Source organism: Diabrotica virgifera, chromosome 1, assembly GCF_917563875.1.
Source record: "Diabrotica virgifera virgifera chromosome 1, PGI_DIABVI_V3a".
Taxonomy (NCBI): Eukaryota; Metazoa; Arthropoda; class Insecta; order Coleoptera; family Chrysomelidae; genus Diabrotica; species Diabrotica virgifera.
Window position 1 is genome coordinate 107,494,047 of NC_065443.1, and position 17,567 is coordinate 107,511,613.

At 35.0% G+C, this 17,567-nt stretch overlaps 1 protein-coding gene across 1 annotated transcript in view; it reads left to right on the top strand.

The window, feature by feature from the left end:
• The first annotated feature begins 433 nt into the window (after window positions 1–433).
• LOC126891443 (paired box protein Pax-2) overlaps window positions 434–17,567 on the top strand; it is a 47,141-nt gene continuing 30,007 nt past the window's right edge. Inside the window, exons 1-2 of the mRNA XM_050660622.1 lie at window positions 434–458; window positions 2,816–3,036. Coding sequence (XP_050516579.1) covers window positions 434–458; window positions 2,816–3,036 — 246 coding nt within the window. The remainder of the gene's footprint in view (window positions 459–2,815; window positions 3,037–17,567) is intronic.

Sequence of the window (17,567 nt, forward strand, 5' to 3'; positions counted from 1 at the left end):
TGTATCCTCTTTTATTCGGCCTGATCATGGATAAAATAATAAAAAAAAGTAAGACATAAAAAGGACACCAAATGGGAGAAAATCAACTTAAAATAATCTGCTATGCAAACGATGCGATATTAACAAAGTGAAGATAATTATTTACAACGAATTCTGCACCAATTTAATATAAAGATAATAGAACAAGTGATGGGGTTCAAATATCTAGGAATCACATTATCTGACTACGGAAAGCTCGAAACATAAGTGGAAGATCAAGTGAATAGAGCAAACAAGCCGTAGGTTGGCTGCATGAAACAATATGGAAAAATAAAAATATCTAAAAAGAAATGATAGACAGAATTTACAAAGCAGTCATCAGAACAATAATAACATACACGGCAGAAACTGGCCTGATACAGAGAGAACAAAAAGAATATTAGACTCGGCAGAGATGAAAACTCTTCGAAAAATCGATGGTAAGACACTATGGGACATAGGTATACCTAGTATATCTTTACTCCTAGCTTATTGAAAAAGCAAATATCTATATCTATATCTTGCACAAATCTTGTACTCTAACCCTAACCCTAACCTTCCGTACATACCTTGTATTTCTGAAAGTATGAAAATTTCATAAAAAACTAGTATTCAATTATTTTATTTAAATATTTTCATTAAGAGGATCGGTACGTTTTTTTCGGCTGCAATGCTATTCAAATGGGGATTCATTTTTTTCGAATCCTGAGAAAACTAATAAGTATTTTTAAACAATTTAAACGCAGAATGAAAGATTGCGTTATTAGCGAGGGCCGAAAGTCCCTGAAAACTTCTATAATGTTTATTTTAATAAGTTACAGGGGTGAAAAACTAAGAGAAAATTTAGTGTTATTTTTAATTTCAAATATCTCATTCAAAATAACCTTTTTATTTATTCTAAGGGACTTTCGGCCCTCGGTAATAATTTAGTCTTTCATTCTGCGTTTAGATTTTTCAAAAATATTTATTGGTTTTTTCAGGATTCGAAAAAAACGAACACAATGTCCGTGGTAATTTTCCAAATCTATCTTTGTCATACAACGCACTCAGTCGAATAGAATATTGTCAGTCAGACACTGACAATCAGTGACAATTTTAAATAATTATTTGACATGAATCGGGAATATTTTTAATTGTTGATTAATAGTACATTGTTTACCGGGTAGGAAAAGCTTAACATTCCTGGACGACTATGAAGATTGCTAAGTCGAGGCGCAAGCCGAGACTTAGCAACACAGAGTCCAGGAATGTGGCTTTGCCTACGAGGTAAACATACTATTTTTCCGCAAATCGTTTAAAATTCGACAGATATTGATTGATTTAAAAGAACGCGATAATTTTATTCCCAAATAAATGGTGCTTTGAAATTCCTAATAAAATTACTTGGGTTACTATGGAAACGTATTGAGGTTGAATTGTCAAACTTGACGCTTATAAATTTAATTGCTGGTGTTCTCGAAAGTAAAATGATAAGTGATGATGAAATTTCCATTCCTGGGACTCCTCCAGAGCTGGTTGAGGCAGTGAATACTGCTTCATTAGAATTATTGCCAAATAAATCAAGAGAAAAGTACGAAAATGCATACAGACGTTTTATGGATTATCGCATGAGTAAAAATACGAGTTCTTTCTCAGAAAATGTTGTAATGGCATACTTCCTAGACCTTTGTTTAAAGATGAAATCTTCAACATTATGGGCCAATTATTCAATGCTGAAGTCAACCCTTGCACTTAAACACAATGTAGATATATCTACATAATCAAAACTTCGTTCTTTATTGAAACTGCAAGCTCAAGGTTATAGGGCAAAGAAATCTAAGATTTTAACGAAGGAAGAAATTGAAAAATTTATCCAGGAAGCTCCAGATAAAGAAAATTTAATGATTAAGGTAATTTACAAGGTTTTAATAGCAATGTGTTTTCTATCATTTATGTAGAACACTAACAACTGTACGGAAATATCATTTCCTTACAGTAAGGAAATGACATTTCCTTACAGTAAGGAAGTCCTGACTTTTTCTTCAAGAAATTTTGACAGGAATGTCAAAATTTCCTGGCGATTTGCGGAAAATAATATTGATATATAGTGTATTTGATAAATAATTTATTTAAAAGGTGAACTTTATGAAAAGTTATTTATTGTGTATTCTTTATGGAAGATAGAAGCAGAGAATACATCAAGATATATTCTGTGATCCAAGTATTTTGTTGTTAAAGATGTTCAAAATTGTAAGCGTTCCATTTATTAAAAAAGTTTCCGTTAAAAGTTATTCCGTTTATTAAAAAATCACTTTAACACTTTTCCTCTTTTCTCGATTGAGTATTAGTTTTTGTTGTAGGTACATATAAATTATTACAATCACTGAATACATAGCTAGTGAAAAAATTATCACATAACTGAATTAATAATTTGCAATTATACAAAAAATAACAGTTATCCAAGAACATTCAAAAGCCATCTCTTTAAGCTAGTTATGACATTGTCAAGTAGAATGACATTCTAGTAATATGTACATATCCATACCAGTGTGTATTTTACTACACGTAATTTGCCATGTAAAAACAGAAAAGGTAGGGATAGCCGTAAAATATTTGCGAATTATGTACCCATAGCCTTAACCGATCTTTAGAGAAAAAACTCGTAATTTTAACTACATATCACGTACATTTTTCATACATATGAAAGAATATTGTAATATAAAGAGTCTTGCATAATTTGTCTTAGCTTACAATTGTTTTTAGTATATATTTCTCAATAGGTACTACAATTCTCTAAATATTATGTTTTTCTTTCTAGGCCAGGCGGGCGTAAATCAACTTGGAGGTGTTTTCGTGAACGGTCGTCCTTTGCCAGACTGCGTAAGAAGAAGAATAGTCGAACTGGCCCTTCTCGGAGTCCGACCTTGTGATATATCAAGACAACTTTTGGTGTCCCACGGATGCGTGTCTAAAATTTTGACCAGGTTTTACGAAACAGGATCTATTCGGCCAGGTTCAATTGGTGGTTCAAAAACAAAGGTTTGTTTCTTTATTTTAAGCTACTTTTTAGTAAACTACTTTTTGACAAGAAAAATAGGTACATATTATATTCTCGATTGTAAATATTTAATTTTCTACCATATATGAAGATGTAAATATCGATGATCCAGCAGCCGTATCATCTGCCTTTAATTTCATTATTTGAGGGTACAAGTGGCAAAACAGGTACAGATACACGGCGGAAATGCAGGGTGGACAACATAATAGCTGGGTAAGAAACAGAAGAATAGAATGGAATGACCACATAAGCCGAATGACAACAAATGAACAGCTTATTTCAGAAAGGGACCTGAGTCAGTTTTTTGTTATTTGTTGTTAAAAGTGGATTCATTCACTACGATGGTAGGCACATCGTTTATGGTAAAAAGGGGTCCGATTCATTCTATTATAATAGAGAAATCGTATGGCGTGCTTTTCGTTTAATACACAAAAGGACCCAAGTCCAGACAGTTTTTTGCATATTTCTCGAAAGTTAGTCAAGTCTACATTGTTAACATGACTCGAGTCCCTTCGATAAGGATAACGAGAGACGGTTTCCCAATAGGAAGATGATCAGTGGGAAGTAGAGACCGACCGATTAATCGTCTTCGGCATCGGCTTCGGCCACCTTCGGCCAATATTTAAACCTTCGGCCAACATTCGGCTTCGGCCAAAACCAAGCCGAAGGTTTCGCCGAAGGTGGAATAATAAAATGCTCTGTCAGTATACTATACTATATAAATAATCTCTAAACAATATGCTTCGGCGAGTCTTTGATAATTTGAATAATATTTACACCCTATGTATTTTATAACCTAAACTAAAATGTTTTACAAACTTTTAGGTAAGTAGGTAGGATATAAATTTTAACAATAGGCCAAGATGTCTCAAAGATCTTCATTTGAATATTTCTCACGTAGGCGTAGTAAAATTCTGAGAAACTATAATAATTTTATGGTATTTGTTAAAACTCAAGATTACTGATATTTTGACTACCTAAATATTAATGGCAAAACATCGACCATCGACTTACAATATATTTTTAGTCACCTTCGGCTTCGTCTTCGGCTTCGGCCGAAGGTATCCTACAGGCCGAACTTCGGCATCGGCTTCGGCTTCGGCCAAAAAAATCACATTCGGTCGGTCTCTAGTGGGAAGACCACGAAAACGATGGAATGACAACTTACTAATAGAGGCACATTGAGAAACAGACAGTGTCATGTCTATACAAGAAAGAACTACTATACTACAGAAGAAGAAGTGGCAAAATATTATTGAATCAATTCAATAAACAAAATAATACTAGATACTAGTAAAAACATAGTAGCAAATAAATTTATACAAATGAATTATTACGCTACTGATGGCGACATACCGCAATTTCCAATTTTGCTATCTAGTTACTATTTAAAATGAGTTTTTGGCAAACAGATGCAACCCTATGATGCAAATTCATATGTTGTTCATCGACCCACAGAGAGCCTACGATAGCGTTCCACTAGAGAAGCTGTGGCAATCAATGGATAGCACGAATATTAATATAGAATTAATAAAAGCCGTCAAAGTACTATAAAATCAACCCACAAAATAAAAACAACGACAAATAACAACAGGATTTGAACGCTTTATTTAAAATATATCTCAAAAGTGATTTTAAAAGATGGAAACAAAAATGTAGAACAATAGGGGTACCACTCACCAACACTATGATATATACCAGGGCAGGTCAAATTGTGGCTCGCGAGCCACATTTGGCTCTTTGAAGGATTTTTTGTGGCTCTCAGTAAATCTACGTGAATTACTTTTAATTTTTTTTTTGTTGCAAAATGTCTTAAATTACTGACAACAAATATAAAAGATTAAGTGTAAGATCAAGATCAGGACTTGGACAAGGAGACCCCTTATGATTTTTGCTATTCAATTTGGCCTTAGAATATGTAATAAGTAAAATATCATCTGAGCTGGCAGGAGGATTTGCAAATCTAGGATCAAAACTATTGTTGGCCTTTGCTAAAGATATAGTTGCAGTCGCTCATTCTACAAGAGACGTGAAAGAGATGTTTTCACAACTCGAGGAAGATACAGGTAGTCTGAGCCTTCGAATAAATGAAGAGAAGACGAAATACATGCTAGTAACCAAAAATCCAACACCAAGAGTTAGGCAGAACATACCTATTAATGACCACAACTTCGAAGTAGTAAAAGAGTTTAAATATCTAAGGGCGGTAATCACACATGACAACCATATATAAAAAGAGGTCTCAGCAAGAATAGCTGCATTATATTCCCTATCGTCATTATTAAGACCTAAGCTGTTAAAAAGACAATCTAAATTACGACTGTACAGCCAATTATTCGACCTACATGAACTCTACTTCAGCGGGAAATAAATAAGCTGCTGGTATTTGAAAGCGAAGTTCTCAGAATGATATTTGGTCCTCAAAGAGATGAATTGACAGAAGAGTGGAGAAGGCGCCTCCCGCAAAGCTGAATTGATGACTGTGTTTTACTAAAAGCATCGTGAGACATATATAAACGCTAAGATAAAATGGGCAGGTCATGTGGTAGATCAGAGGAAGACAGAGTGTTAATTAAAGACAGTGTTTTTGAGAGACAATAGAAGATCAGTAGGTCGTCCCAGCAAAAAATGGAAGGATGATGAAGAATCGAACTATCCTTATCCTGAATTAGTAAAGGCTGCTTGTAGAATTATTTGCATATTTGAGACAACAATGTAAACCATTTTATTTGAGTTTAAAAATCGTGAAATCCAAACAGCGACTATCAAGGAGCTTGGCCACCCCTGGTATATACGCTCAACCTTGCAGACGATCAAGTAATGGTTCAAGATTATGACGATTTAAACTATATGGGATAGAAGAGATATGTGATCTCGAACTGAATAAAAAAGAAACCGAATACTTATTGGAGGAGAACAAAAAGATCTCATAGTAGACGACATTACCACGATAAAGCACTGCTACCACTACAAATATCTAGGTATCAATATTTCGCACGATGGAATATTAGACAAAGCCATAAGAGAAAGAAATACGTCATGTAGAAAAGCCACCACAATGTTAAACAGTATTTAACGGGACCAATACATCGGCAAAGAAAATAAAAAGAGGATGTATGAGATTATAGTGAAAAGTATCTATACAGCTGTGAGGTAAGAACACTGGAAACGCTGAGAGTAACGGAAAGTGATTCTTGGAGAAGAGCAGCAGGAAGATCTAGAAGAGAAAGGATTACCAACGAACGCAATAGAGAAATAATGGAAATCAAATGAACAATCACGAATGACTTATCAACAAATCAACTTATCTGGTTCGGACAAATACAAAGAATGGATGATCAACTAATACCAAAGGAAATACTAAAATGGCAACCAGAAGAAAATAGAAAACGAAGTATACCGAGAAAAAGTTGAAGCGAAGGAATAGACAAAGAGCTGAGAGAAAGAAACGTAGAAGAGGACCTATGGAACAAGCGGCGAAGTGGTGATTCGAATTTAGAAAATGAAGGAGAAGTTTATAAACCGACATGTAGTAAAAGTATGATACAAGAACACAGTTTGAGATCCTGTTTAATGTCACTTAATATTTCTTATTCACTGATTTGTGTAGGTACAAAGACCGGACAACACAAGATGAATAGATCCATTTTTTACACTATACAATACTCGTGTATCGTCTGGGCATGCGTTTAACTAAAAATTGTCCGTCTTTTTAAACGAACCATCATAAATTTGGTGTAATACACCAACTACAACATCATTAAATGCAATAACATCTGAAATATCTAGCGTAATAATTTTTAAACGACCACTTTCCCGAAATAATTCTATCTTGATGGAAATGTTTCACGAAAGTATCTAATGTTTTGATAACGAAATTAATAATCTCTATAATCTCAATTCGAAAACATAACGTGTAGACATCATGTAATGGGCGATGTTCCCAGTTATTTTGTCTCATAATTATATCTAGGGCATGTGGAAGCGTTGTGGTTGGACACAGGTCCGGTCTTGAATAAAATTTGTCACAACGTGTGTGTGTATCTTGTGTTTTATTGGCACTGGTTTTCACAACCAACTGGCAAGTATATATATATATATATATATATATATATATATATATATATATATATATATATATATATATATATATATATATATATATATATATATATATATATATGTATATATATATAGTTTTTCTATGTTTCTTGAACCATACTATATTTAATTAAATTTTGTATTTCTTGGGTTTAGGTTCAGTGAATAATGTTAAAAAAATTTGGAATTAGATTTTATTTTTCCATTTAAATCGACGTTTCGGTGGATATCTCTCACCTTTGTCAAGATTCTAAAAATGCATACAAATGAATACCAGATGTTATTATAAAACATGTTCAAAAACTTACCTACACGTAAATTACCATTATTGTGAGTGTGTCGATTTACGTGTAGGTAAGTTTTTGAACATGTTTTATAATAACATCTGGTATTCATTTGTATGCATTTTTAGAATCTTGACAAAGGTGAGAGATATCCACCGAAACGTCGATTTAAATGGAAAAATAAAATCTAATTCCAAATTTTTTTAACATTATTCACTGAACCTAAACCCAAGAAATACAAAATTTAATTGTATATATATATATATATATATATATATATATATATATATATATATATATATATATATATATATATGTATATAAACTTGTACCTATATATATATATATATATATAGTCTTTTGAGTCCCTTTTACTTTTCAGTGTCGGGACTGGCACATCCTTTCACGTGTGTACAAATGCTGACCATTGTTTCTTATTGTATGCTAATCGGCTTGCTTCTGCTATTATTTTCCCCTTCCTTTGGATGATTTTAGCGACTACTGTATCCCAATCTTCTCTAGGTCTTCCTCTACTTCTTTTCTTTTGTATCCTAGCTTCCCATATTTTCTTCACCGGTATGTTGTCTTTCATTCTTTTCATGTGTCCCCACCAACTTAGTTGTTTTTCTTCAATATACTCAAGTACAGATTTCGTCTTAGGATCTGTGCGTATATCTGTGCTTCTTATTCTGTCTCTCATTGTCACTCCTCTAACTCTTCGTAAATACTTCATTTCTAGGGCTTGTATCTTGCTTTTTAGTTTTCTAGTTAGTATCCATGATTCACAGCCGTATGTAAGCACTGGTCTATATATGGTGTTAAATACAGTTAGTTTGGTTTTTCTTGTGATTTCCTTTTTGTTTAAGAAGCTATTTTTTATTGCATGAAATAGTTTTGATGTTTTACTTATCCTCTCTTCAACATCTTTGTCCTGCCTTCCATTATTTTCGATTGTAACGCCCAAGTATTGGAAATGGTTTACTTGTTCTATTGCCTCCTCATTAATTTGCATATTTATTACGACTGGTTCTTGCGATATTACCATGGTCTTCGTCTTATGTGTATTTGTCTTCATACCCTGTTTACATAATGCGTGATTCCATGCTTGCAGGTTATTTTGCAGGTCTTCTTCTTTTTCTGAGATAACTACTACATCATCTGCGAATGCACATTCCGAAATGGTTACGCTATGGAGATTCCTGTACCCTACATGCAATTTCTTTAGTTGTGGTGTGCACTCTATCATGATTTCGTACATAAAGATGTTGAAGAGGGTTGGGCTCATGACACCTCCTTGCCTTAGTCCTTCAGTTGTTTCGAATTCTGTTGATTTCATGTTTTTATGTATTATGTAGTTCCTATTTCTCTTATAAAGACTTTTGATGATTTCAACTAGTTTATCGTCAACCCCTCTTCTTATCAAGCTGTCCCACACAGTTTGTCGTTTCACCCTGTCGAATGCCTTTTCCAGGTCTATGAAGGCCATATATGCTTTCTTTTTAGACAGTAACGTTTTTTCAATTATTTGTTTTACCGTGAAAATATGGTCTTGTACTCCTCGTCCCTTTCTAAAGCCACTCTGTGCTTCATTTAAAGTAGTTTCTGTAATGTTTCTCAGCTTTTTTTCTAGTACTGTTTCATAGACTTTGAGAGAAGAACATAACAGTGTAATTCCTCGATAGTTGTTACAATCTTTGTGGTATCCTTTCTTATATATCGGTACTATTACTCCTATCTCCCAGTCCTTCGGTATTGTTTCTTTTTTGCTTGCTTCTTTGAATATTTCAGCTAATTGTTTTACGCCTTTCATTCCCATGTACTTCAGCATTTCCGGTGGTATATCGTCGTGTCCAGGTGCCTTTCCGTTTTTAAGTTTGCCTATTGCTTCTACTGTATCTTCGATTGTTATCTCGATGCTTCTTCTCTGTTCTTCACTACCTGTCGCGTTACTGTTTTCTTTATTCCTATCCTCTTTTGTGGTAGTTAATAATTCTTGGAAGTGTTGTCGCCATATTTCAATAATTTCTTTTTCTTCTGTGATTATTTTTCCTTCTTTGTTTTTAATTCTCATATCCTTACTAGGTTTGTCTGTTCTCAGAGATTTTAATGTTCTATAAAATAGTTTTTGATTTTCTTTGCTATTGTGTTCCAGCTGTTGTCCAAATTGATGCCAACTCTTTTCCTTTTCTGTTTTTATCATATCTCTTACTGCAGTTCTTGCCTCTTTGTATTTGTTGTAATTGTTTACTGTTTTGTTTCCTAAATAATTATTCCAAAGTTTTTTCTTAGTTTTCACTTGTTGTTTTATTTCGGCATTCCACCAGTTTGTTTGTTTCACCTTGTCATTCCTTTTACTAATGCCACATACTTTTTTCGCCGCTTCCAGTAATATATTTTTAAATGATTGCCATTTTTGTTCTAGGTTGTTACTATCATTTGCATTTTCCAGAGCTGCTATTTCTAAATCAACCATTTCTTTGTATCTTAGGGCAATCTCTTTGTTTCTGAGCTTGTAAGTTCTGATTGATTCGTATTCAATTTTTCTTTTGTTTTCTTTTGTATGTTCCTGGGGTTTTTTGTTTTTATTCTTTATTCTAGCTTCCAACAAATAATGGTCACTACTTATTTCTGGTCCTCTTCTGACTCTAACATCTTGAATTACCTTTCGATTGTCGCGTTCTACTAGTATGTAATCAATTATTGACTTTTCTGATTCTCTTGGTCCTTGCCTAGTAAATTTATGTATGTCTTTGTGTTGGTAGTGTGTGTTTGTTACTATTAAATTATTTAGTACGCAGAATTCTATTAACCGTTTTCCATTATCATTTCTCACTTCTTCACCGTACCTTCCAATTACATCCGTTACTGTCTCATCTTTGATTCCTACTCTTCCGTTGAAGTCTCCAATGACGTAAATCCGCCCTTTACTGTTTTCTATTGCTATATTTAGGTCTGTCCAGAAGTTTTCTTTGATTTCTTTTTTCTCATTTTCATCGGGTCCATATGCCGTAATTATTGTCTGTGGCTCTCCCTGTTCATCTTTCATCTCAAGAGCGACTATTCTTTCTGACCAGCCTTTCCAGTCCTGTATATTTATTACTTTTTCTTTTTTAATTATAGTACCTACTCCTGCAGCTGCTCTCTTTTCCGGTGGAACCCCGCTATATATAAGCAAATGACCGCCTTCTAGGTATATTTCACCAATTCCTTTCTTTTTTGTTTCTGTAATACCTAATATTTCTATTTTGTTTTTATCGAACTCGTAGCTCAATTCTATTTCTTTACCATTTAGTCCTCTGATATTCCACGTTGCTAGTCTCCAAATATTTTTCTTATCCTGTTTGCCATTGTCATTACCTATTTCTTGCCTTGTCGTTTCCTTATGGTCCTTGCACTTGCTTTTCCTTGCAGTTAATTTGTCCAGTTTTTTGTATTGGCATTATCCCTTTCCAATTCGCTGCTTTTTGTATTCCAAGTCCATTTCTGCCCATTGATTATAAGTTTTTGGTATCCAATTTTTACGGTTTTCCTTTCTTCTATTTTTTGTTTTGCAATTTCCTTCAGTTTTTGTTGAATTTTTCTTTCGTTTTGGGTCAAGTCGTTATTTATATATACTTGATTATATTTCCCCCTAGTTAATTTAGCTTTGTTTTTCATTATCTCCAATTTTTGTGCAAAATTCTCTACTTTAATCAGGTATGTCTTCACCAACTGGCAAGTTAATTTCATAATGATTTTTTAGACTATAACTTATCACTAACTCAGGGGAGTAATCTGTAGTGTGTGTGTTGAGTAAGTGTCTTGTTACTTTGCAAAGTCGACGTCATTGTCTTTGCAAAGAGACGCTAATTGTATCCGAACGTATGCGGTCCCTCCGGTGAGTACCAACCACACAAAGACAGAAACTATTTTCATTTATTAATTTATAATAAATGAAAAATTCCCTACCCAGGTGAAATTCGAACTCACGACCATTCGGACCTTTCGATCCAAAGGTAGAATTGTCACAACAAAACTAAATGAAATGACACATATCAAAAATGTCTAGGGAACACCACTATTATTCCACTTTTTTTCAATAAAAACTTTAACAATTTTTTGTTAATAGGTACATATGTAGGTACCATTCGATTTGAAAATTTGTTCTCTACAAATCAAGGTATGCCATGAAAATTAATTTGTCGATTGCACTGTTTTATATTAAGGCAAAAGTGATAAAAGCCTCAAATTCGTACGATTAATTGCTACAAATTGTAAAGAAAAAGTGCTTCAATTTTAAAAGATAAGTGCTGTGAATATGATTGAGGCTGGTCTTTCGCAAGCTGACGTTGCTCGTCATTTTAACGTATCTACTACTACTATCATTGTTTGATTTGCGTGTATAGATATAATGCTATGTGGAAATGCGATCAATGATTGTCCCCGTTTAGGATTTTGTCCTCTTCAGGGTTTGTAGTGAATGTATAATGTTGGCAGCAAAAGCAAACAGTCCGAAAAACACACTGGGGCAAGCGCCGTATCCTGGTGTTTTTTGGATCCTGGGTTATGCCGGACGGTGGTGTCCAGAAGGCTAAGAAGTCAACAGAGAAGAAAGTTTGATGGATTGTTGTTGGTTCCATAGACATTTACGTGTACTGTCCGTGCTTTGCTCTAGACCAATCTCCCTAGAAACCATTGTACAACGACAGGCGAACCTGCGTCCCTCGTCGGCGGTCAGGAGGTGGCTTTGAGCGCGGCGTGGACAGTGTGCGTTCGAGTGGAGAAAATAGTTGCGGCTATTTTCTTGGGACGAACAGGTATAATTGTGCAATGAAGTTGGGAAACCGCAAAAAACCAACTTCTCACAGGGTAGGGAAGAGGAGATGTTAAAGGTGGGTACGGAAGGCTAACGGGGTGGCCTCGAGGATGTTTTCGTACTCTACCGGGAGTTCGTCAATGCATGTTTGCAATAGAGCGGACGGTAAATGAATCTTTTTGTGTTTGGGCTTTCGGTAGAGTACGTGGCCGGAAGATGAACAGGAACATTTGAGAGTTTCTTGTGTGTCGGAGGGGGGATCGTTGATTACTTTGATTGTGAAGTTCCTGTTCAGAGAGTTTATTCTCTCGGTGATTTTGGGGATGTTTGAAATGTTATGGATTTCGTTTGAGGGATATCTCCAGTGCTCGTAGTTGCATACACGCAAGATTCTACGTTCCGCCCGCAACAACCTCTCTTGTTTTGCTCTTGAGCAAAGAGTGTAGAGACATGACTTGTATTCTATTACTGGTCGAATAAAGGTCTTGTACGTGTGAATGAGAGTTTTCTTATGTGTCTTGCCAATTCGTCCAGAGAGAGGGTTGAGAAGTCTGGCCCTGTTCCTTACCCTATCTAAAGTTTCCTTTAGATCTGCGTCCCAGTAAGAGTCCTGGTGAACAGTACTCCCAAATAGGTCGCAGTCGGGCTAACAACAAGCCTTTCTCCCAACAGTCTCAATGGATATTGGTCGTCTTCATTAATTATGATTCTATGTGACACAGAAGGGGCGCGAAACACAATTGTTGTTGTTTTGTTCGCGTTCAGCGTGACTCTCCACTTACAACACCATTCACCGACCCCGTCCAACAGAGCCTGGGCGCTTCTATGGATGAGTCTAGGGTTGTATCGAGAGGTTGTTGTGAGCAGAGCCGTATCGTCTGCGTACAGAAACAGCCGAGTGCCTGGGATATTTTGATTGGTGATATCGCTGTTGTAGATGATGTACAACAGCGGTGCTAGGACTGAACCCTGGGGAACTCCAGCTTGTGGAGTGAAAGGGGTGGACTTTTGATCGCTTATTTTCACTCTGACAGTTCGGTTGTGGAGGTATGAGTGTACAATTTTGGTAAATTGTAATGGTAGCCCGATCTCCAAAAGTTTCCGAACAAGTCCGTCGTGCCAGACCTAATCGAAAGCCTTCTGCACATCCAGAAATGTGGCTATGGCGAATGAACCGTCGTTGATGGTTTGGGTAACTTTAGTTGTGAAATCTATTAATGCATGTTTAGTAGATTTACCAGACTGGAATCCGTATTGGAATTTTGGTATGATGTTGTGGTTTTGGAGAAAGTCATTGAGCCTCTCTTTTAGGATTAACTCAAGAACCTTACCCAGAGTGTTGATTAAAGATATTGGTCTGTAGGATTCCACGTCGGTTGGGGGTTTGCCTTTTTTCAAAAGCATGATGGTATTGGCCACTTTCCAAGGAGTAGGAAAGTGGCTATTTTTGAGACATGCATTGAATATTTTAGTTAGAAGAGGGATGATACTCTCAGGAAGTTTTTTGAGGCACCTTCGGTTGATGCCATCAGGTCCGGGAGCGCTGTTTTTGCCAATTTGGCAAAAGCTCTCCGTTTCCCTGTTTGTGAGGGGGTCCATGATTGGATCATAGACTGGAACGTGGTAGTTGAGAGTAACATTTACTATGTATTCTGTGTGGAGTTTGAATAAGCGATCAAAGTTCGGGTTATCTGGTGTTTGTGAAATTATTTTGAAGCGAATTTCTGAATGCTTCAGCTTTCCCTTCTGGGGAATTGACTATGTGATTGTTGACCAACAGATGAGATGGTTGAGATAATTTTTGTTTTGTTAGGACTTTGAATTTGTGCCAGAATTTACTACCGTCTCTGTAGTCCAGTTTTGAGGTAGTATCTTCCCACCGGCGAGCCGTTAGGTCAGATATCTCTCTCTTTATCCTGGCGCAGATCCGGTTGTATTCTGTTTTGATTAGTGGATTTCTGTTGGCCTTGTATTGACGTAGAAGACGTCTTTTTTGTTGGATAAAAAAGACGTCTTCTGCGAGCGATTTATCGCGAGAGATAAATCGTTCACGACAATGTAGCGGGCGACAAGCGAGAAGCTGTCCACCGAAAAGCGATTCAAATATCAGTTTTTGTCATGATTCTCACACGAAGGCGTCGAAGTTCCCTTCTTTTAGAAGATGATCCATTCATAGAGGTTTGTTAAAAGGCAAAATTAAGTATGGTGCACATCCCATTAATAGATATAGGAAAGCATACGGGGAATTTTATCACTTATACAAACAGTTACGAAAATACTCAGAAATTTTTCCAGTATCTCAGAATGAGCATAAACAAATTTGACGTACACCTAAATAAAATTAAAATGTGTCTACTTTACCCTTCGGAAATTAAAATATCTTTGGAACAAGACATCGTGCTTTTTAGTTTGGAGATAAAGATAAAATGGAACTAAAGTCGCTTATAAATCAAACCGAATTGGAAACAGAGCGACACGCTTAGCCGCTGAGCGATTTTTTAGGTATGGCTACGGTGACCATATCTTTTTAAAGAAAAAAAAGTACAAAAAAACCAAAATGTATTAAAAATGCAAAATGTATCTTTTTATTTGACAAACATAACTTTTTGTCAATAAAAATAAATAATCTATGTAGCTAAACATAAAAAAGTATATCAATTAAATTAAACAGAACATATTATATTAACTTTAAAAAAGTTAGAAGCCTGTAATTAAAAGTTTTTAGATGAGGGACCTGGAATAGCCTCATTTTCTTCCGGTTTTTTGTACCATTCATATTTTTCTGAACTTAAAATTAATTTAAGAAGATCCGGCTTCGACTGAAGTAAATGAAACATTTCATTACAAGTCTCATCAAAATTTGCGTACACCTGCATCGCTGCCTTGAGAGTGGAGATGGACATTTGTGACTTTTCCGACGTCCAATAATTATTTATTACAGAAAATAAACGCTCGATAGCCGCATTAGTACCCGGAAGACAAAACATAAATTCGCATAATATTTGTAAGTTTTTCAGTTGGAATTGATTTACACACTTAAAAAGTTCAAGCCATCGATCCTGACTATTTTTTTTTCTCTGCTAAACTCAGCAATTTTTTCACTTGTAGCCACTTTTTCAAAATTCCCAGTTCGTCAAAGCGTTGATCTTCATTTAAAATGGTTGCCTTGATATACAGTTTAAAAGCTTCAAGTGAATAGCAAACATCGTTCCATGTTATTTCATTTCTTAGATCTATCCATTTGAATAGTTTGAACTCATGAAGATTTGTATTCCAGTTTTCTAGGTAGGTTACACATTTTGTGTAAAAATGTCTCACTTGTGTACTGAAGTTTTCAGTAGCGGCTTGCCCGTCTTCAAGTTTACCAAGACATTCTCTCACTTTAAGCGGCAAAAATAATGCGTCCAACCGATGTAGTAATTTGTTTTTAAGATTAAAGTATTCTTGGGCAGCTTCTGCCGCATTTATTTTATCACCTTCTACTTTCAGAATCGCTTCATGAAACTGCAATGGCAGTAGAATTAGCAGCGGCAGCGCGAGTGAGCTATTTACACGTTCACACTATCCACTTCTCTGCCCAATTCCCTGTCCAATAGGACTGAGTATAAATGCGGTACTTATAAAAGATAAAAATATTAATCTTTTTAGAAAAAATAAGTACATTTGCGTGTCCTTAGAAAGGTTTTAAAGTACATTAGGACAATATTTAAAAAGAAGTACTGTCCTACTTAAATAAGTACATATGGTCACCGTAGGTATGGCCACTATAATAATATTCATTGGGTTTGAAATATTTTTTGTAGCTCAGTCGTCCACGATTTATCTCTCAAGAAAAATTGCTCGCAAGCCTGGCCGTACCCTTAGAGTGAGTTCGCGGTTGTGGCAGAGATATGAGCAATTTACTAATGTCGCTAAAACACATGGAGATCGTCAGCGTGCAACTACTCGACAGGATCGGTATTTGGTACCATTAGCTTGTCGAAATGTAGATATATCTGCACATGAACTCTGAGAGGCATCAGAAAGAACCCACAATATTACTGTATGTGACCAAACTTTGAGAAACACATTACATGATACTGGCTCGCACGCCAGGCGTCCATTCAGGCTTCCCATGTTAGGTCATGGAAATCGTGGACTCAGATTAACGTGGCCACAATAACTTGTTATTGTGCCTGATTAAAAAAACTGAAGTTCTATTAGTCCAGGGCGCATCTGTTTTGAGGTGGACTTTGAGAGGTGACTCATATTTTTTTGCAGAAATTGCTTATAATTAACTCATATAATAATAATCGAGTTATCCTACCACTCAAAAAGGTCCGGAACATTGTTTAAATAATCAAAATGTCAAAAAATTAATGAAAAATTCGATTTTTTTCTGCGTTTTTTGATTATAACTTTAAAAGTATTCACTTCCAATAAAAATTGCCTCATTAAATTTCCTACAATATAGAATGGGTTGAAAATTTTGAAAATTGTCACCCTTGTTGCAAAATAGCTATAGTTGCGAAAATACCACAAATAAACGTATATTTGCATTTTACGTTTTTCAACCATTCATGCTACACTTAGGACCTTCATATTTTACCCAGAAAAACTTTATGGTATAATAAAACAATACTGTAAATTTCATTAAGATCGGTTTAATAGATTTTGCAAAATAAATTTTGCAATCCAGGTTTCGCAAAAAAATTCATTTTTTCAAAATGGAGGACTGGAAATAAAGCAGATAGCAAATTGATAGCAATTTCTTTTACATATAGAAGAATACTGTACTTTTCATTTGCAATTTGCAAAATTAAAATCGGTTAACTACTACGGGCGGCGTCAGGAATGTTTTTAAATAAACATTAATTTTTGGTGCTACGCGCAGGACAGCGGTGTTCGATTCACACAAGTCGATTTCCACCAAAATTTCTTCCAATCTTTATCTAATATATTATTTTCTTTCTCTATATTTTGTTGTATTTTAATATTCTAATTCCACAAAAATCAAACTAATTTGATTATTGTTTGTGAAATAAATATTGCTTAAACAATTGCATATGTTTAAAAATAATAAACTTTTAATCTCTAAGTTAGAATATATGAACAAAGAAAGTTTTTGCTAAAAAAAGTTTTATTTCAAAGGAAAGAGTGTTTTTATTTTGCAATAAACAATTTTATTTTTTTATATCGAAATGTACTAAAAATTAAAATTTATCAATCATTATCAAGGGTCATTGGAATGCCCAATCAGAGCAAACGTATCCGCTGTCCTGCGCGTAGCACCAAAAATTAATGTTTATTTAAAAAAATTCCTGACGCCGTGGTAGTTAACCGATTTTAATTT